Genomic DNA, 23,215 nt, shown 5'->3' with positions numbered 1-23,215 from the left:
TTGTAACATTTCACCTTTACCCTTTAACACATTGAATTTGATTGGATGTTTTATTATTCAGCATCTTGACATCTGATCATTTCTGACAACCCTATAATGAATGTTAAAGTTCACATTCAACATTGAAATGATAACATGCCCCATAGTAAGTAAAGTAGCAGGTTGTATGGTTGTAATCCATAAGTCTTTTTTTATTGAGTGACAGATCAAACTATTATAGACTTTGTCAAAATAATTCATTTGTTATTTCAAACCAATTAATCCCAAATTAGTTTCAAATCAAATCAGAAAAAAAATAAACAAAATAAAGAAAACTTGCTGTAAATAGTCAGATTGCATTTCAGCACTGAAAAAAATAAGGGAATTATGGAATTAAATGAAATTTTAACTCATTAATTTGTCAATATTTCCTTTCAGCTGTATGTTAGTCTGAAAATTAGAAACATTGACCTGTAGGTACAAAAGAAATATCTTTTTAATTTCATTTGGTCATTCAAACCTTTAAATTTTGCATTAATAGATAAATTAATAGCCAAAGTTAGAAGCTATTCCTTTGTTGGCAATAAATGTTAAAGAAATATTAAAAAGCACTGTAAGCAAGTCATTGTCCTCTTTACTGACGATGTACATAAACAAAGGGCTACAACTCTTTTATTCTTGGGAGCATAAAATATTCAATTTTGCATAATTTTGCAACAAAAGTATAGACATTTTTAAATGTTTGCACAGAAACTTTTGATTTTTGTAAATTTTGCTTGTTGATAAAAGATGCTCTACAGCAGACGGATATTCATCATTGAACTATAATTGGTGATTAATCATGTATATATATATATATGTCTAATTAACACAAAAATCAATATTATTTTAATTTATTTCGCCTTTGGTGCATGCGCAATCAGTACTTCAATCCATATAGGATATAGTGCCACAGAATTTTTTCGGAATGCAATTAATTATTTTTAATATTTTTATCTTGAAATAAAATTAGAAGCTCAAACTTTTCAATGGTGGTAATGGTGTAAAGTAAGTAACTTTTGTAACTGAAGAAAAATACTAAATCGTGTGCTCCTGTATTTGATAGTGAAAAGATACAGCTTGTCAGCAGTGGAGCATCTTTAATAAAATATTATGGCAATAAATCTAAACTAAACTAGGACCTAGACTACTAAAGTTGATCAAATTTGGTGATTCGCGTGGACATGACAGTAGCTGTAAATTGGACAAAGTGTAACAGCTAGTTTGATAAATGGTTTAAGATTTCTATAAATTGTCAGATAAACATTATATACAACCTAGCTATATTTTACTTCTATTTGACAAATACAAAGAAAAATGTAAGAAAAAAACGTCTTCGTACCTAGGCGATATTAGCCATCTGGGTCACACAAATGTTTTATTAATATAGCATACATGCAGGTAAACTATCCAAACCAATGAAGCAAATGACAATCATTAATTAAAAATCTTTTGGTTCTGAGGCAAAGTTTACAATTCCATTGTAGCAGCTTGTGGCTAGGTCAATGAACAACAAACACTATTGCTAATCTATATGCCTTCCTAGTTCAGTCATCAGATAAATTGTCTTTCTCAAATGTTTACCTATAATCATTCAATTTCCTTAGAATTATGATATATTGAGATATATACCAGGTATATATATACATTTCTGCTTGTGCATTTCTCTGTTTACATAATTATTTACATTTTGGTGTAAATGAGAAAGACCTCGAAAGTTTTGGTTAATCAGAGAAAAAGATTGTGCTGCATTAATCAAAAGCATTTTGCATATTGTTAAAATTTCAGAATTTTTTTCAAACTGACAATTGCAGATGTAAGAGATTTTAATCCCATCAAGTTGACACCTAAAATTAAACGATTATCCTGGAAAAATTCCCCAACGCCTAGTTTGGAAAAAGTGCCATTACCTATGGTTACTGATGTGATTAGTTTAAGGGAAATTCATTTGAATGTAGTGCTACCTACATTTATTTTAGTCTAATTTCACACAACAATATACGAACATGACAAGGTTAGGGGTCACCTGCCCGATCAAGTGGGTTTTCTCCAGGCACTCTGGTTTCCTCCCACGATAAGACCCCTCGCACGCTTTCATCAAGGCCATCAAAAGTGATTTGTATAAGTTATATAACTTGTTTTGCAATAGATGTAAAATAAATAAAGTTTATATATTTTATAACAATATTCTTGAAAAAAAGTTCTGATAAGGGATACAAACAAAACATCTTACATCGAAGGCAGAGATGTATGAACGCATTCATATCTCATATTCATCCCTGTTTATAGAAACATTTTAGTTTTATATACACACACTTGCCCCACATATTGCTTTTTTTTTAAAGGAAAGCAACTGGATTATAAAAGACAGTTCTACCATGAGTAGGCATAACTAGTGTCACAAACTTAACGAAATCAAAGTACTGAAAGTACTGTAGCACTAAAACCTTTGTGTGATTTTATAGTACGAGTCAACCATCTAACAAAAACTGTTATAACTTCAACATAATCATTACCAGGACCCAGCTCATTGGTGGGTAATGTGGGATTCTGATCTGAAATGTAAATCGTCACATGGGCTGACATGAACAGACATGCTACAGAATATGAATGAGACAAGGTCAAGGTCACGACCAGAAATAGATTAAGAAGAGAACAGGGCTAGGTCAAGACCCATGCTAAAACAGATTTAATTTTGCTGAAGTATATTTTCTATAGATATAATATGACGTCATCCATGTAAAACAAACTATTATTTATAAAGGCATAAGCATAATAAATTTGAAATTGGGTTTCAGAAATTTAACTGATTTAATATTGATGGTATGGTATCTGTGGTAATGGGAATACATATGAAACTTTTTCGTGTATATATCCAATTGCAAATACCAAGCAAATTTGGTTATTAATGGTACCTGAGAATACTGTGGTTTAAATGTGAATGCAGATATTAACATTTCAAGCAAAGAAAAGAAAACACATTAAATACACAAAATCCATTAAAATACCATAAAATATTATAAAGCATTATAGTTAGGGTCTAAAAAGCATAGAAAAATTATCACTGAATTGCGAGTTCAATCCACACAAGCAGAGGGAAAGTATTATTCCATTTATTAAGTGCAGGATTTACACCACTCCATGCAACATGTCGCTCTTCTACAGAAAGATTTAAAGTGACCTGTTTACCTTCAAGTTTGATGTCTGTGCAAAGAATGGCATGGAACAAATACGATAAAATAAATCTCTAATATGGTAAAATAATCAGATACGTTACAACTGTCTGTATAATTAACTTTTAGAATCTCATGCATATTCATACAAGATTAACACTCAAAACTGTTGACCTCAAACTATTAGTCTTGTAACATTTCACCTTTACCCTTTAACACATTGAATTTGATTGGATGTTTTATTATTCAGCATTTTTTCTGATCATTTCTGACAACCCTATAATAAATGTTTAAAGTTCACATTCAACATTGAAATAATAACATGCCCCATAGTAAGTAAAGTAGCAGGTTGTATGGTTGTAATCCATAAGTCTTTTTTTATTGAGTGACAGATCAAACTATTATAGACTTTGTCAAAATAATAATTCAATTTGTTATTTCAAACCAATTAATCCCAAATTAGTTTCAAATCAAATCAGAAAAAAAATAAACAAAATAAAGAAAACTTGCTGTAAATAGTCAGATTGCATTTCAGCACTGAAAAAAATAAGGGAATTATGGAATTAAATGAAATTTTAACTCATTAATTTGTCAATATTTCCTTTCAGCTGTATGTTAGTCTGAAAATCAGAAACATTGACCTGTAGGTACAAAAGAAATATCTTTTTAATTTCATTTGGTCATTCAAACCTTTAAATTTTGCATTAATAGATAAATTAATAGCCAAAGTTAGAAGCTATTCCTTTGTTGGCAATAAATGTTAAAGAAATATTAAAAAGCACTGTAAGCAAGTCATTGTCCTCTTTACTGACGATGTACATAAACAAAGGGCTACAACTCTTTTATTCTTGGGAGCATAAAATATTCAATTTTGCATAATTTTGCAACAAAAGTATAGACATTTTTAAATGTTTGCACAGAAACTTTTGATTTTTGTAAATTTTGCTTCTTGATTAAAGATGCTCTACAGCAGACGGATATTCATCATTAAACTATAATTGGTGATTAATCATGTATATATATATATATGTCTAATTAACACAAAAAACAATATTATTTTAATTTATTTCGCCTTTGGTGCATGCGCAATCAGTACTTCAATCCATATAGGATATAGTGCCACAGAATTTTTTCGGAATGCAATTAATTATTTTTAATATTTTTATCTTGAAATAAAATTAGAAGCTCAAACTTTTCAATGGTGGTAATGGTGTAAAGTAAATAACTTTTGTAACTGAAGAAAAATACTAAATCGCGTGCTCCTGTATTTGATAGTGAAAGATACAGCTTGTCAGCAGTGGAGCATCTTTAATAAAATATTATGGCAATAAATCTAAACTAAACTAGGACCTAGACTACTAAAGTTGATCAAATTTGGTGATTCGCGTGGACATGACAGTAGCTGTAAATTGGACAAAGTGTAACAGCTAGTTTGATAAATGGTTTAAGATTTCTATAAATTGTCAGATAAACATTATATACAACCTAGCTATATTTTACTTCTATTTGACAAATACAAAGAAAAATGTAAGAAAAAAAGTTCTTCATACCTAGGCGATATTAGCCATCTGGGTCACACAAATGTTTTATTAATATAGCATACATGCAGGTAAACTATCCAAACCAATGAAGCAAATGACAATCATTAATTAAAAATCTTTTGGTTCTGAGGCAAAGTTTACAATTCCATTGTAGCAGCTTGTGGCTAGGTCAATGAACAACAAACACTATTGCTAATCTATATGCCTTCCTAGTTCAGTCATCAGATAAATTGTCTTTCTCAAATGTTTACCTATAATCATTCAATTTCCTTAGAATTATGATATATTGAGATATATACCAGGTATATATATACATTTCTGCTTGTGTATTTCTCTGTTTACATAATTATTTACATTTTGGTATAAATGAGAAAGACCTCGAAAGTTTTGGTTAATCAGAGAAAAAGATTGTGCTGCATTAATCAAAAGCATTTTGCATATTGTTAAAATTTCAGAATTTTTTTCAAACTGACAATTGCAGATGTAAGAGATTTTAATCCCATCAAGTTGACACCTAAAATTAAACGATTATCCTGGAAAAATTCCCCAATGCCTAGTTTGGAAAAAGTGCCATTACCTATGGTTACTGATGTGATTAGTTTAAGGGAAATTCATTTGAATGTAGTGCTACCTACATTTATTTTAGTCTAATTTCACACAACAATATACGAACATGACAAGGTTAGGGGTCACCTGCCCGATCAAGTGGGTTTTCTCCAGGCACTCTGGTTTCCTCCCACGATAAGACCCCTCGCACGCTTTCATCAAGGCCATCAAAAGTGATTTGTATAAGTTATATAACTTGTTTTGCAATAGATGTAAAATAAATAAAGTTTATATATTTTATAACAATATTCTTGAAAAAAAGTTCTGATAAGGGATACAAACAAAACATCTTACATTGAAGGCAGAGATGTATGAACGCATTCATATCTCATATTCATCCCTGTTTATGGAAACATTTTCGTTTTATATACACACACTTGCCCCACATATTGCTTTTTTTTTAAAGGAAAGCAACTGGATTATAAAAGACAGTTCTACCATGAGTAGGCATAACTAGTGTCACAAACTTAACGAAATCAAAGTACTGAAAGTACTGTAGCACTAAAACCTTTGTGTGATTTTATAGTACGAGTCAACCATCTAACAAAAACTGTTATAACTTCAACATAATCATTACCAGGACCCAGCTCATTGGTGGGCAATGTGGGATTCTGATCTGAAATGTAAATCGTCACATGGGCTGACATGAACAGACATGCTACAGAATATGAATGAGACAAGGTCAAGGTCACGACCAGAAATAGATTAAGAAGAGAACAGGGCTAGGTCAAGACCCATGCTAAAACAGATTTAATTTTGCTGAAGTATATTTTCTATAGATATAATATGACGTCATCCATGTAAAACAAACTATTATTTATAAAGGCATAAGCATAATAGATTTGAAATTGGGTTTCAGAAATTTCACTAATTTAATATTGATGGTATGGTATCTGTGGTAATGGGAATACATATGAAACTTTTTCGTGTATATATCCAATTGCAAATACCAAGCAAATTTGGTTATTAATGGTACCTGAGAATACTGTGGTTTAAATGTGAATGCAGATATTAACATTTCAAGCAAAGAAAAGAAAACACATTAAATACACAAAATCCATTAAAATACCATAAAATATTATAAAGCATTATAGTTAGGGTCTAAAAAGCATAGAAAAATTATCACTGAATTGCGAGTTCAATCCACACAAGCAGAGGGAAAGTATTATTCCATTTATTAAGTGCAGGATTTACACCACTCCATGCAACATGTCGCTCTTCTACAGAAAGATTTAAAGTGACCTGTTTACCTTCAAGTTTGATGTCTGTGCAAAGAATGGCATGGAACAAATACGATAAAATAAATCTCTAATATGGTAAAATAATCAGATACGTTACAACTGTCTGCCTTGTCGTTATATAGACGATGGGCTTATTGGAATCATTACACAACAGTTGAATAGCGTTAAAATCTGCTGATTTTTTCTTTCCTGTTTTTTTAAGTGTTTAGTGTACAATATTTGTATTAGGATATATATCAATCTAAAAAAGATTGTTAAGATCATACTTTAATAATACTTCATCAACATCATAGAAAACATTAGGGGGTTTTCCCTCTATAGTTAATTAATGAAATAGCTCAATAAAAACATTTTGTTTTGTTTTGATTTTTGGGTAAAGAATGAGGCAGCATCAGTCTTTTATTTTTCTTTTGTAAGGGGAATAATCCTGAAGGGGAGTTAACTCTTGAGGACTTTTCATTATTAATTACTTAACTGATGTTCAGTTCCACATTGAAAATCATAGTCTAAAAGCAGTGATATACATATACAATTTTGTCAGTGAAAATATAATTCACCAAGAAAATTTAAAATTATTTATACATAAATATATATACTACGATATACTTATCAAATACCAGAATTAGTCAAGAATGAAGAGAAATTCAATCTTCGGTGTTTGATACAGGCCTAGTATCATGCAAATATTCAATATATATAATTAATTCATAATAATTATTAGAACATCTATAAATTAATGATGATAAACAAATTGTATAAAGTCAATGCAATTATGACAGTGTTGTAATATGTTTATACAGACTGTGAAGTACATATTTATATCAAACATATATAATAGTAATTGTTTTAGAAACCATAATCCAAAATTACTATTGACGGACATGCAGCTCCCTCAGCCATAAGTATTGAAATTATAGTTTAATTTCAGCACAAGTCAGAGAGAAAGCAGATTGATTATGGGAATATATAGCATTAAATATCTTAAATAGTTAACAAGTCAAGACGGTTCTTTTTTGTCAATTCAAATTCCTTAAATATAACTATATCATATATAAATACTAACCCACTCACTCAGAGCTGTCTGTCATCTTTTCAATGAAAATTATGTGTAAAAACTAGGTTTTATCAACTGAACAATTTGGGGTTTTAAAGCCTTGTTTAGATGGATTATAATAAAATGCAGAGCTGAAGGCCTTGATTAGTATTTGAACAAAAACTTCAATGTGCATTCATTTTGTTGAAAAAGCATTGAGTGCCCTCAAGCTGGCAATTGACAGCTAACAGAATAAAAAGGCCATTTCAAAGTTACAGAACAAAGTAGGCCATTTCAAGGTTAACTAAAAATCCAAAATTACACACAGGAGAGTTTGCTATTAAAGCGTCTAAAATCTTAACTTCAGAGGAGGGCTTGGTTCAAATTCAAATGTTAATTTAGCTTACAGTTGAGATAGGTAGAAGATTTCCTAGTAAGGGAGATAACTCACCTTTGAATGTTTTGATCATTCCTTTCCTCATCAGAGGTAGAGACAAGGGAACATAGTGTTCATGGCTACAGACTGTCCGTAGGAAATCAAACTTGCACTCCTGTAGTGTCTGAAGAATATCATATACATTTAAATACAGATTCAACTGAAATTAAGACATTTCTGTTACAGACTATATCTGAAAATCAAATTTAAAAAAAGAGATTCAATTGAAATAGAGATATTTCAACTACAGACTATATTTGAAAATCAAACTTTAAACAAAAGGTTCAATTAAAATAGAGACATTTCAGCTACAGACTATATCTGAAAATCAAACTTTAAACAATAGAGTCTACTGAAATAGAGACATTTTAGCTACAGACTATATCTGAAAATCAAACTTTAAACAAAAGATTCAACTGAAATAGAGACATTTTAGCTACAGACTATATCTGAAAATCAAACTTTAAACAAAAGATTCAATTGAAATAGAGACATTTCAGCTACAGACTATATCTGACAATCAAACTTGCATTCCTGTTTTGTCTGAGGAATATCATACGCATTAAACAAGAGATTCAACTGAGGGTAATTATTGGACACTTTTCACACTTTTAATAAAGAAAACAAGGACATAGTCATTCAGATCCCCCGCAAATGGAGATATCAAAGCTGAAGTAAGTTTGATTGTGGAGACTTATGTGTATGAAAAAAACAGGAAAAAGGAAGTTGAGCTAAAGAAAAATGGAGTATAGTTCAAGTAGAGCGGGGCTGCAATTGTTGAATCAGGTATACAGCCATAGTAACAGAAAAAGTATCGAAAATGAAAGGTTCCCATTAGCAAAAGGCACAACTAGAGCACTAGCCTAACATGTACAGAAAGTTTCGTGTAGCCAAGTTGAATGGTTTTCGATTATAGCCCGGAATAGAAAGGAAACTTTAATAATATGGTATTTTTTGATAAATTTCCATGGTAACAGAAAAAGTATTGAAAATGGAAGGTTCCCATTAGAAAAAGGCACAACTAGAGCACTAGCCTAACATGTACAGAAAGTTTCGTGTAGCCAAATTGAACGGTTTTCGAGTTATAGCCCGGAATAGAAAGGAAACTTTAATAATATGGTATTTTTGAATAAGTTTCCATGGTAACAGAAGAAGTATCGAAAATGAAAGGTTCCCATTAGCAAAAGGCACAACTAGAGCACTAGCCTAACATGTACAGAAAGTTTCGTGTAGCCAAGATGAACGGTTTTCGAGTTATAGCCCGGAATAGAAAGGAAACTTTAATAATATGGTATTTTTTAATAAGTTTCCATGGTAACAGAAAAAGTATGGAAAATGGAAGGTTCCCATTAGAAAAAGACACAACTAGAGCACTAGCCTAACATGTACAGTAAGTTTCGTGTAGCCAAGTTGAACGGTTTTCGAGTTATAGCCCGGAATAGAAAGGAAACTTTAATAATATGGTATTTTTGAACAAGTTTCCATGGTAACAGAAAAAGTATCGAAAATGAAAGGTTCCCATTAGCAAAAGGCACAACTAGAGCACTAGCCTATCATGTACAGAAAGTTTCGTGTAGCCAAGTTGAACGGTTTAGGAGTTATAGCCCGGAAACGATACTCGGACGGACGGACGGACGCACGGACGGACGGACGCACGGACGCACGGACGGACAGAGCCCAAATCAATATCCTCCGCAAACGCGTTTCGCGGGGGATAAAAAAATGCCAAATTCATTTTGTTATCAATAACATGCCGTTTTGAATCAAATCTCTCAAATTAAACATCCACAACAAGTCTTAATCTGTACTAATTGTTTGATTACTCTGTAATGATGGTTACCTTGGAATCTCCGGGACCAAAGTTCTCCAGGTAGCTGCTGATGAGTCTGAACACAAAACCCCGGTCCATCAGAGTGAAACACATCTGTAACAATCAGGGCTGTGGGATGTATTCACTTATGATTTGTTAATTATTTTAGTTACAAGTTATTATATAAAGGAAATATCTACAAAAAGTGCAGTTCACCAATAGCAAACATAAATCAGTTTGTGCGCAACAAAATAACTTCAAAGTGAAGATAATTCAAGAATATGTTTAATATACAAAATATTCATTATGGATTTAAAAATTTAATTTGGATCTGAAAAATACATATTGGGACAAAATCTGCAATTTAGCAGGTATTTGAGACTGATGATTAGGGTAAGTGAGAATTTGTTTACCTTGACAAAGTTTGCCAGACTGAGGTTAGCAGTCTTGGTTTCCCGTGGCATCTCTCTGTGTCGCTGTGTGATGTTAGGTGCAAGAGTCTGGAGCAGTCTCTCAATACGGAATTGGTAGTCACCACTGAACCGCTCATTTCTCGGCATCTACTCATAATCAAAGTTATTGCTTTAACCATATTTAGCATTATACATGCTGAAACCTTTAATCAATTTAGTAACATAATTTACTTACGACTGTTTATCCTTTATAATGATTCTAGCAAAAATCATGACCATAATGACTATTTCAATTTAGTTTTAATAGAGGTCATGACCTTGATGACCATATTTTCCTTTGTTTTTATTAGAGGTCATGACCTTGATGACACGATTATCCTTTGTTTTGTAAAAAATCATAATCTTTTTTTACGAAAATTTCCTCTTTTTATGAGCGGTTATGGCTCTGTTGATGGTTACGACACCTACTACCTACCTTAATTCTGTCAGAATCTACCAGGTAAGTGGTCATACTTTTGATGAGGGTTTCGAAGAAGAACCATGAGTGTTGTAAGAACTTAGTGACCACTAAATGGTCAGCCATGGACGGCTGGAGAATCTGGGTCAAGTTCTTGGCCAGCTCTTCATGGACAGTCCTCTGTTTACTGCCGCGGGGAACATGTCCAGGTTTGAACACATACTACAAGACAAAGTTCACAGGTCAAATTTTCAAAGTTTAAAGGTCAAATATGTATAATTGTGATGACAGCTTTGGGTACTAAATTGCATAAATAGAAATTAATTCCGAAACATTTTTTTCTCTCTTCCTCGATAATTTTTAATAAAAAAATTGCATTAAAATCAAAGAATGTTCAGAAAGACATACATGTCCCCACCTCCATAACTAAGTGGGTCAGGAGGGGACAGATGTCACCATACCAGGGACCTCAAGAAAGTCATTGCCATTTCTTAGCATCGCCAATATATCTATATCTATACAGACAAATAATATCTAGACTTACTTTGACATAGTTTCTCAATGTCTTGATTCTCTCAGCTGTATTTACTTCAGACACAATATGTACCAACACTCTGTAATGTAAATCAAATATCATTTGATCACAACTTCCCTTATGTGGGTTTTGACCAGCCATAGATATAGTATTAGTGGCCATTGAAATCCACCTTCATGACTTTGTCACCAAGGCTCATTTGATCTTATGCACAGAGAGAACTGTGTTAAAAAAAGATATAAAGAATCATCAACTCTCCTGATGATGACTTAAAATCATTATTATCAATTCTGCGAAAAAAAGTTAAATACTCATTATCTAAACCAAACTTCAAATCATGAAATAAAATCTAGTATTAGCACTCAGCTGAGAAATGTTTATCAAAAGCTGGCCAGTCTGGCTAGCCTATGTCCAGTGTCAGAGACACAAAGTCACTTACTTGACCACAGTGTCAGAGATAAAAAGTCACTTACTTGACCACATTGACCGCCACATCTTCACACTCGGTCTTGGACAATAGGGAAAACAGCTGGTTTAGGATGGTAGGCAGGAATTTTACATATGTACTGACATCTGAGGCGTGGAGAGACTGAAAGCGACAAACCAAGATCCTAGAATTACGATATCCATGCACAGAGTGTTTACTTTAGAATCCCTGTATAAGGCCTTATAGATTATTACTGTTGTTCCATGATGACAGTAAAACCTTTCTGAAAAACTATTACAGCTTAGTAAATTTATCAAACAAATATCACGTAATGATGATGGTATTCTTCTCAATAGATTTCTTGCAAAAGGCAAAAGAATGAAACTAATTTACTGTAGAATCAGACAAAACGTCTTAACAATAGTTATTCAACTATTTGATACTATCAAAGGTGAATAAATAAAACTTATTACCTCTGTTTTTCTGTTTTCTGGATTACATACTTTTTTTTTGCTTCAATAAGAATACTGTGCAAATCACTTGTTTTTTTAACTTTTTGATTTTGATGCAATCGACTACATATGAAATAAAGAGATTTTTAACCTCATAACATATAAAAATGGCTAGAAATAAAAAAGTGTAAGTTGAAAATGTCAATTAATATAATCGCATAAATCTACATGTACTAAAATATATTAACAAAATAACTATTTTCACAAAACACAGTGATTTGCAATAAGAGCTGGGCCCAGTTTCACGAACATTCCTTAAATAAGGGATCCCCAAACCTAGAATTCTCCATAGACTTAGCACAGCATTACAGGCTCCTTAACTCCAGTACAGCTTTCCTATGGAAAATTTAAAGTTAAGGAACTCCTTTAAGTAAAAGAATATTTGTGAAACTAGGCCCAGTTATACATACCATGTATACACAGCCTAACTACTGTAAACCAACTTGCTTTTGTGGTGACTTATTTTGCATTATCACACATCTTATTTTCGAGGTCTAGACATCTATGGTTCTACTTTACCTATATTTGAAACATTTCTACACAGATTTTTTAGCCATATGCATAAAATTTAATCACACATGAAAATAAGTTGGTTTACAGTATATTTCAGGCCAGCATTTATTTCATCCATATAAATAATTACATGTAAGATATACACTTGTATGATGAATTAAACATTGGTCACCTAATTTACGTTTTTTTTATCTATATTCAAAGTTTTGACTTTTTCTATTCATACCAAAGTAAAAGAAATGGAATGCAAGGCCTTACTTGTGAAGAAAAATAACATAAAACCCATTATCTGCAAACATATAAGAATGCTGAAAATATCTCATTTAACAAAAGAACAAATGTGAACGAATTGGTTCACTTTGATACAATAATAGAGCTGATAATTTATATTGCCATCTTAACTATTAATATTCAGACAATTACCCATGACATCTTTTGGCATACTGTACATGAGATGATTTATAGTGATAAAACTGTTGATGGAGAAGATAATTATTATAATGACTCTCTGAGGACAAAGGAAGTGGGTGTGGTCATAAGCAATGATAGCCAATGATACAACTACAGGATAGACTCCGCCTCCAGTAATTTCTGACCAATCACAATCAAGTTTACCACATGTAACCAACCATGCTTATAATAAAGAAAGTGTTTTGATGTTTGCAGCATTTGTTTTCCTGTTAGAGCAAGCCATGAAATCCTTCACCAAAACAGCCTGCCATTACACCCAACCATTACACCCAATCAGAGAATGAATCCTCAACCATAGCATTAGTATCATAACCTTCCTTTCCTTAATGCTGCTGTGTGTTTACTTTATCGTTCAACAATAGTTTAAAAGTTATAGGGGACAATTCAGTGGAATTAATTCTGCCTTATTACCATGGAACAAAATGTTACATAAAACTATTGTTCCACACATCCCTTGTGAAAAGTAAAAAGAATATTGACCTTCAACAATATTGTTTATACCTTTAACTGATATCATTGAAATTCCTTATCCTATAGCTACCTGGTATATCATTAAGCAGGTAGAATGTGTAAGCTATACCCAAAACCAAGCCAGGTTCCATTAAGGTACACAAAAGCAACAAACAGCCACCCTGTTCTTGCTTATTTTATTAGAGAAAGTTACTTTTTAGACACAATCTGTTTCTTTGTGTCACAAAGAGTAATTTAAGTAGCTCTAGACATAAGGTGTACTGGTGCGGGTTTAGGTTTGATCTACAAACTAGCTACCACCAATTTAAAATGGCGGCAAAGCAAGCTCTTGGCATTGCACAAACTAATCACAGTAGACATTTGCAGACAGGTCACAGTGATACAAGCTACTCCAACCTTCATTAAAACTGATATATTACCGATATAAACGTAACTTTCAATGCACTCTTTTCACTATATTGTCCCTGTAACATAGAGGCTGACCAGAGTTACAATAATATGCAGCTAATATCTTTTTAAGCTATGCATACCATTGAGTATATTTTTTAACTGTGAACTATGACAAATTGTTCTCAACCAATTTTTAACCCACAGCATCTATGCTACATATAATATCCTTTCAGCGAAGAAAATTTCGGTCTTATTATAATGCAAAATTACCTACTTCTTTGAAAATTGTTACAACAATTCTTTGTGAGAGAAATGCCATTTTGATTTTGAGTATAAACAATATGATTCTCTTACTCAAAATCATGATAAAAATTAAGACATATCTATCAGGAGAAGATAACTATGTTTGAAATAAAGATAGAGTAACCTCCCCTTCCTTTATAATTAATAACTCTTAACAGCATAGATCACAATACATTGTCTACTCGTCATACAGACAAAAAACCAATGACATACCTACATATCACCGGGGTATAAAACCAACTTAAATAGACAACAAAATAGAGAAACTGTGACCTATATATAGTAAAACTAGGTCATCCCTCATACAGACATGGTATATTTTGTTTACCAATGACATACCTATATATCACCTATTTATATAAAACTATTTTATACAGATTTACAACAAAACACACAAACTGTGACCTATATACAGTAAAACTAGGTCACTTATATATCATGATGACCTATATATAGTAAACCAGGTCATGTCTCCAACAATATTCACTATACTACACAATACAGAATGTATATAATTATATCTAACTTCTGGGCACTATACATAATAACAAATTCTTTTAGGGTTAAATACAATGATCTTTTTACAATTGTTACTGTATATAATATCCAATATATGTTTTATTTACAATATACATTCTTGTTGATATATATCCGTAAATCTTGGAATGCTTAATAAACAGATATAAACAGTTATCTGCCTATAATAAATAAACAGTAGAAACTTTAGAGTGTTAGTAAGTGGTCTGGCATTGATCGTGTTTCCAACATCTACAAAAAGAATTACTTCAACAACTTGCTTTGTATCAATATCAAAACATATACAGTATTTCATATTTTTTCAGACATTCGGGTAATTTGAACTTTGGATAATTTTTTTCAGAAAATTCGTAATGATATTGCAATTGGTCATACCATATTTATTCTACTTTGTAGGTTTAGCTTTATTTTTAAGATAACAAATCTTTCAAAACTATCATCTTGCTTCTAATCAATAAGAGTAAGATGTTGCAGTATTGTCAGCTTGATTGTGAAACTTTTCACTTTTTATAATTTTTCTTTTTTGCCGGGAAATGTTGAAAACACTGATCAATACCAACATATCAAGACAAAATACCAACATGACACACGACAAAGGAAGTATGAGTGTAAGCTAATTCTGGAAGGCATTTCAAACATAATGTGGGGCTGTCCAGGGGGGGAGACACAGGTGGGGAATGAGGGGTGAAGATGGGGGTGGTCTGGGGTATATGAGGGAGGAAAGTGGGGAAGGAACAAAAGTGTGTGTTGGAGAATGAATGATGTGATTATACTACAGTCTGTGTCTCTAAAAAGTAATGAAAATCTAAAAATAACATCTATGAAATTAAATCATATTTTCATCCTGTGATTTTTTTAAAATTCAGAAATATTAGTGTGAAAAATAGAAAATCAAGTTAAAAGCTATGTTTGTGAAAAGGAAAGGTTACAAAAACACAATAGTTTTAATAAGTTTTTATCCTTTTTTTGAAATATTAAAAATATGCAAAAAATTACTTGGAAATTATTCAACCTTTTGGAATATTTTACTTTGTCTACGATACTAAATGCTGTGTAGCTGTGACAGAAGTGAAGAAAGTTCTATTTGTGTTTGGTGTAAAGCTGAGCGAGTGTCTCCCCCCTCGTTAACCCTCCTAAATTATACCTTAACTGAGTTTAATAAGAAGGTTTCCTCAAGGTCCTTCGCTGGCTTGCAGATCATCTATCATATATATAGGTCAAATGTCAGAGATCAGCATTTACAAGTCAAAGGTCAAAATACAAAGGTCAAAGATCCAAACTTATTATTTTACAATTTGATACAAAATTGAAAATAAGAAATTTTTAGATGTTAATGAATCGTACTTTAAATATTCATTTGTTCATTTCTTGATGCTCTTTAATATAATTTTCCAAACATTCAAAATTTACTGTGATTAATTTTCACTCAAATTTTTTTCCCAACTCATTTCTGTGAGATTCAAGTAAAAACACCAATCTTGAATATTAAATTATTAAGTAAATATATCCAGCTAAAAATAAATCTTTACATCTAAATCCTGCTTTTCAAAACTAGAATTTTTGAAAATATTATGTTTTGTTATTATAATGATAATTGATCATAAAGTAAAAATTTTTCAGTGAAGCAATTAATTTTCCTTGAAGCACCGTTAATTTGAGCGTGTCCGAGTACATTTATACCTTGACGTTGTTTAACAAGTAGGTATCCTCGTTTTCTACTTCCCGTCGAGTTTGCCACACGATCTACACACATATGGTCAATATTTATCTCACATACGGTGTCACAGACTAACATACCATACAACGGACTGTATACAAAACACACCCAACTACCACTCAACATTGTGTCATGTCCTTCAAGGACTCGAGAATTTATTTAAAATTAACTGAATTTTGTCCAACATTTTTTCTTTTTTTTTTTTTTTAGATCGTATAGTCTTTTGACCCGGACCTGCATTCTATAATTTTAACAATAATATTTCTTAGCTCGGTAACCTTGTCTATAACTGCCAAATTTATCTCTCAATTTTCAATTCGTCGTTGCTAGGACCAAACAATTAAGCTTCTTTAGACAAACAAACTAAATTGTCCAGTATTTTTAACATTAATTTTTTTTAATCAGTGATCCCAAATTATTTGAAACTTTTTTCTTTATTTTTATACAAGGCAATATTTCAATGCAAAAGTCTTCTAAGATTCAGCATTAATTAATTATAATTAATTGATTTTGTGGTAATGTTGGTCGATATAAAATAAGAAAATAAGTTCATTTATATCAATGTCCTCAGAAAGTTTCAACATCCAAAGTCTTAAATCTACTGAAAAGAAAATCTCAAAAAAATATAAACATTTCCTGTTTGTGTTTCTAGAAAAGCTTTAATTTACTGAACAGATGAATCAAAGGATATTGCTGAATTAGGCCAATAGCCATTATGAATTAGTAATAGATACTTTCTATACTTTTTAGGTTAGATGAAATCTAAAATACTCATCAATAAAAATTGTCTTTAACTATTCACTCTTTGTCTAAACCCAACTCCCAGTTAGGGTCACTGTGACCTAATTAAATGACCAATATTTTGCCCTCACCTTCAGTTTGTTAAGACTTTCATGGTCAACCCCAGTAGATAATGAGTTCTCCATCTTCTGACAATGATAGAAGAAGTTATGAAGATGCTGGTCCTGAAATAACAAAAAACAGTCAATTTAGTAAGTTTTTGTATTATTTACATCAATTAGGAAAACAAAACTGTACATCAATGAAAATATCTGCTAATTTGTTAACGAATGACAGTACAATACCCAAGAGCTGGACTCATTTTGCCCTTTCCTACATCGTACTTCTAGAATTTAACTTCTGTTCACTTGATTTGCAGCTATTCTTCTTCTGAAAGCTCCATCCATGTGCTAGAAAGTCTTCTGAGAAGAACTCTCTTCAGAGAAGAGCACAAATCAAGTTGAACCCTGGGTAATGAAGTCAAGATTCTATGTGAAATGTTGTACAGACTGATGATGTTTTGTAAGTTTCATATCAGACCAGACTGATAATTCCAGAGCATATGTACAATTGTGTACAGGTTCGCCATCAGTCTTTTGGTCTTTCCTTCATATAATCTTATCAACCCCTGAAGTCAAATTTGAACTCTTCTGTTACAAAGACTGGGGCAGTCTATTATGAATGTTCAGCGTTAAAGATTCCCTCCCCACCGTCTTACCTTTGTATAAACCGTGGACATGATGTGAAGCTTAATCTTAAAGATGCCTTTCCCACCATCAACAAACTTTAAATCAGGACCAGATGACTGAAAGAAAATTAAGTATCAATACATTACAATAGGAGAGTATATAACACAGGTTAATCTAAGAAGAATGTATACAAGTTCTGTATACATGCATTTCTTTGTAACTTCAACATTCATACCATGTGCTTTTAACCAACTCATTTCAACACAAACTTTTCATGACAATTTAGATTTATCAATTTATTATCACTTAGTCCGTCTGTCTCTGTGGTTGAATAATTTCACAACAATCAAGTTTCCAGCTAACCTCACTGTACAAGAACATTGATAGACTTTCCCCTATGGTACCTCTAACATCAGACTTACCCCTCTGGTACACCCTAACATCAGACTTACCCCTCTGGTTCCCCCTAACATCAGACTTACCCCTCTGGTACCCCCTAACATCAGACTTATCCCTCTGGTACCCCCTAACATCTGACTTACCCCTCTGGTACCCTCTAACATCAGACTTACCATTCTGGTACCCCCTAACATCAGATCCCTCTGGTACCCCCTAACATCAGACTTACCCCTCTGGTACCCCCTAACATCAGACTTACCCCTCTGGTACCCCCTAACATCAGACTTACCCCTCTGGTACCCCCTAACATCAGACTTACCCCTCTGGTACCCCCTAACATCAGACTTACCCCTCTGGTACACCCTAACATCAGACTTACCCCTCTGGTACCCCCTAACATCAGACTTACCCCTCTGGTACCCCCTAACATCAGACTTACCCCTCTGGTACCTCCTAACATCAGACTTACCCTTCTGGTACCCCCTAACATCAGACTTATCCTTCTGGTACCACTAACATCAGATTTGCCCTTATGGTACCCCCTTACATCAGACTTACCCCTCTGGTACCCCCTAACATCAGACTTACCCCTTTGCTACCCCCAAATATCAGACTTATCCCTCTCTGGTACCCCCTAACATCAGACTTACCCCTCTGGTACCTCCTAACATCAGACTTACCCTTCTGGTACCCCCTAACATCAGACTTATCCTTCTGGTACCACTGACATCAGATTTGCCCTTATGGTACCCCCCTAACATCAGACTTACCCCTCTGCTACCCCCTAACATCAGACTTACCCCTCTGGTACCCCCTAACATCAGACTTACCCCTCTGGTACCCCCTAACATCAGACTTACCCCTCTGCTACCCCCTAACATCAGACTTACCCCTCTGGTACCCCCTAACATCAGACTTACCCCTCTGGTACCCCCTAACATCAGACTTACCCCTCTGGTACCCCCTAACATCAGACTTACCCCTCTGGTACCCCCTAACATCAGACTTACCCCTCTGGTACCCCCTAACATCAGACTTACCCCTCTGGTACCCCCTAACATCAGACTTACCCCTCTGCTACCCCCTAACATCAGACTTACCCCTCTCATACCCCCTAACATCAGACTTACCCCTCTCTACCCCCTAACATCAGACTTACCCCTCTGCTACCCCCTAATATCAGACTTACCCCTCTGTACCCCCTAACATCAGACTTACCCCTCTGGTACCCCCTAACATCAGACTTACCCCTCTGGTACCCCCTTACATCAGACTTACCCCTCTGGTACCCCCTAACATCAGACTTACCCCTCTGGTACCCCCTAACATCAGACTTACCCCTCTGGTACCCCCTAACATCAGACTTACCCCTCTGGTACCCCCTAACATCAGACTTACCCCTCTGGTACCCCCTAACATCAGACTTACCCCTCTGGTACCCCCTAACATCAGACTTACCCCTCTGGTACCCCCTAACATCAGACTTACCCCTCTGGTACCCCCTAACATCAGACTTACCCCTCTGGTACCCCCTAACATCAGACTTACCCCTCTGGTACACCCTAACATCAGACTTACCCCTCTGGTACCCCCTAACATCAGACTTACCCCTCTGGTACCCCCTAACATCAGACTTACCCCTCTGTTACCCCTAACATCAGACTCACCTTCTGGTACACCCTAACATCAGACTTACCCTCTGGTACACCCTAACATCAGATTACCCCTCTGGTACCCCCTAACATCAGACTTACCCCTCTGGTACCCTCTAACATCAGACTTACCCCTCTCGTACCCCCTAACATCAGACTTACCCTCTGGTACCCCTAACATCAGACTTACCCCTCTGGTACCCCCTAACATCAGACTTACCCCTCTGGTACCCCTAACATCAGACTTACCCTCTGGTACCCCCTAACATCAGACTTACCCCTCTGGTACCCCTAACATCAGACTTACCCTCTGGTACCTCCTAACATCAGACTTACCCCTCTGGTACCCTAACATCAGACTTACCCTCTGGTACCCCCTAACATCAGACTTACCCCTCTGGTACCCCTAACATCAGACTTACCCCTCTGGTACCCCCTAACATCAGACTTACCCCTCTGCTACCCCTAACATCAGACTTACCCTCTGTACCCCCTAACATCAGACTTACCCCTCTGGTACCCCCTAACATCAGACTTACCCCTCTGGTACCCCCTAACATCAGACTTACCCCTCTGGTACCCCCTAACATCAGACTTACCCCTCTGGTACCCCCTAACACAGACTTACCCTCTGGTACCCCTAACATCAGACTTACCCCTCTGGTACCCCCTAACATCAGACTTACCCTCTGCTACCCCCTAACATCAGACTTACCCCTCTGGTACCCCTAACACAGACTTACCCTCTGGTACCCCTAACATCAGACTTACCCTCTGCTACCCCCTAACATCAGACTTACCCCTTCTGGTACCCCCTAACATCAGACTTACCCCTCTGGTACCCCTAACATCAGACTTACCCTCTGTACCCCCTAACATCAGACTCTACCCCTCTGGTACCCCCCTAACATCAGACTTACCCCTCTGGTACCCCCTAACATCAGACTTACCCCTCTGGTACCCCCTAACATCAGACTTACCCCTCTGGTACCCCCTAACATCAGACTTACCCCTCTGGTACCCCCTAACATCAGACTTACCCCTCTGGTACCCATCAGACTACCCTCTGGTACCCCTAACATCAGATACAGACTTACCCTCTGTACCCCAAATCAGACTTACCCTCTACCCCCTAACATCAGACTTACCCTTCTGGTACCCCCTAACATCAGACTTATCCTTCTGGTACCACTAACATCAGATTTGCACTTATGGTACCCCCTTACATCAGACTTACCCCTCTGGTACCCCCTTACATCAGAATTACCCCTCTGGTACCCCCTAACATCAGACTTACCCCTCTGGTACCCCTACATCAGACTTACCCCTCGGTACCCCCTTACAGCAGACTTACCCCTCTGGTACCCCCTAACATCAGACTTACCCCTCTGGTACCCCCTAACAGCTCGTGAGATAGATATCCAGGGGGTAGATTCACTGTGACAGGTAGATTCTGGTCACCTACAGCCACTCTGTAACAGACATATCATGTTGTACATAGCAGAATGGGATTAACAAAATGGAGGGATAAATAGTTAAGATTGATGAAGATCAATGTTTGGTTTAGCATTCTATTAACAGTCAGGATCATTTAATGATGTGTCAGGTGTACAAGGTGGAGGCAAGCCAGAGTGCCCCCAGAAAAGCCATCAACAAGCGGTTAGTAATTGAATTTGGTCCATCTGGTATTCTACCTCGCGACCCAGAGGTGGATGGCTTGTGGTAATGTTGGGATATCTTAAACACCCAGTCATCGCCAATGACTGAATGGACTCATGAAAACAACAAATATTCTTGAATCACTGAACATATTTACCTTCCACTGGACAGGATGGGACAACAAGCATACCCCACAGGGGTTTCAATGCTATCTTTCTTTTTCTGTGAGGTGTTGGACGATCTGATAGAAGATTTGGACCCTTCACAGCTGACATGGTAGAATCGGAATAGTAGATGATGTCTGTCTGTTAGCTGTATAGGTAGGGCAATCTTCATCTGGAGTCAACAGAAAATCAACTCAATATCAGATGCTGAATAAATTTACCGAATAAAATACATGACGTTACTCTGCAAGCTGTACTGAGTGTTTTAAACTTTTCAGGAATTGTCTATCATTGATGTAAAGAAAAAATCATTGGACGATACTAAAACCAATACACAAGGGGAAATAACTCTGTATTACAGAGCAACATCAGAATATAAGAAATGTAAGTTCAGTGTCAGCTTCTGTAATTGTCAAGGCTACCATGCAAACTAAGTACAGTAAACCATCTTATATTTATGTGCAATTAAACTTCGCATATTTAATGAACGATAAAATATCATGAAAATTAACAACCACAGAAATGTTCACAGGTAATGCGGAACCAAATGGTTCTTAATCACGAAATTAATTCTCTGTGTCAAAGTCATTTTATATGAAAACATGAAATCAAGTTGTAATAAAAATAAGTTGGTTTACTGTAAGTGAATCAACAAGAATAACAAGCTAAGCTCCTATTATTGTACAAAACATAACAAAGAATTTAATCTATGCAAAGATAATGGATTGAACAGCCAGTGCCAATAAATCTCTCAATGTACAAAACATCAGAACAGATTGGGATTTAAAATCAACTTATAATGCAAATTCATATGCAAATTAATCCTGTATTATAAAGTTGTAAGAGATTACATACAGATAGAATGTATTAAAAAATTGTCTATACCTCTTCTAAGAAGTCAGGCATGGTTTGATGGTGTAGGACTGCGGTGCTGGATACTGTCGTGTAAACTCCAACCTCTGGCCGCGCGTAGATACACTGATGGAGAAAATATCAAAGTTTAACAGTCTGTGTATTTATGGAGATACAACTATTCATCCTTTAATGAAAATCACTACAATTCTACAGTTTGAAACATCAGTAACTGGATAAAGATTCTCAAAGTAAGCGTTGTGTAGGTAAATCCGAGCAAATACACAAACATTTTGGTGCAACTTTTCTATTTTTGTTTTAAAATGTAACCTTAATTTTCATAAGAATTAATTACCAGACCACAAGATCATGGAGCAGATTTAAATATAATTTAATCTATTTTTAATTAGCCTTAG

The 23,215-nt window shown here is 34.7% G+C and overlaps 1 protein-coding gene across 1 annotated transcript in view; it reads right to left on the bottom strand.

Moving 5' to 3' along the window:
• The window catches only part of LOC138307289 (dedicator of cytokinesis protein 9-like), a 74,647-nt gene that overhangs the window by 37,379 nt on the left and 14,053 nt on the right, over positions 1 to 23,215 (bottom strand). Inside the window, exons 11-24 of the mRNA XM_069247942.1 lie at positions 22,833 to 22,925; positions 21,941 to 22,119; positions 21,509 to 21,596; positions 18,103 to 18,189; positions 17,477 to 17,569; positions 16,568 to 16,630; positions 16,032 to 16,088; positions 11,737 to 11,852; positions 11,273 to 11,342; positions 10,747 to 10,950; positions 10,272 to 10,418; positions 9,889 to 9,972; positions 8,064 to 8,172; positions 3,208 to 3,222 (exon numbers count right to left, since the gene is read on the bottom strand). Of these exons, the coding sequence (XP_069104043.1) occupies positions 3,208 to 3,222; positions 8,064 to 8,172; positions 9,889 to 9,972; positions 10,272 to 10,418; positions 10,747 to 10,950; positions 11,273 to 11,342; positions 11,737 to 11,852; positions 16,032 to 16,088; positions 16,568 to 16,630; positions 17,477 to 17,569; positions 18,103 to 18,189; positions 21,509 to 21,596; positions 21,941 to 22,119; positions 22,833 to 22,925 (1,405 nt within the window). The remainder of the gene's footprint in view (positions 1 to 3,207; positions 3,223 to 8,063; positions 8,173 to 9,888; positions 9,973 to 10,271; positions 10,419 to 10,746; positions 10,951 to 11,272; positions 11,343 to 11,736; positions 11,853 to 16,031; positions 16,089 to 16,567; positions 16,631 to 17,476; positions 17,570 to 18,102; positions 18,190 to 21,508; positions 21,597 to 21,940; positions 22,120 to 22,832; positions 22,926 to 23,215) is intronic.

The sequence above is a fragment of the Argopecten irradians genome, chromosome 14, assembly GCF_041381155.1.
Source record: "Argopecten irradians isolate NY chromosome 14, Ai_NY, whole genome shotgun sequence".
Lineage (NCBI taxonomy): Eukaryota > Metazoa > Mollusca > Bivalvia > Pectinida > Pectinidae > Argopecten > Argopecten irradians.
Note: the sequence above shows the minus strand (reverse complement) of the source record. Positions and strands in the feature narration are given on the sequence as shown.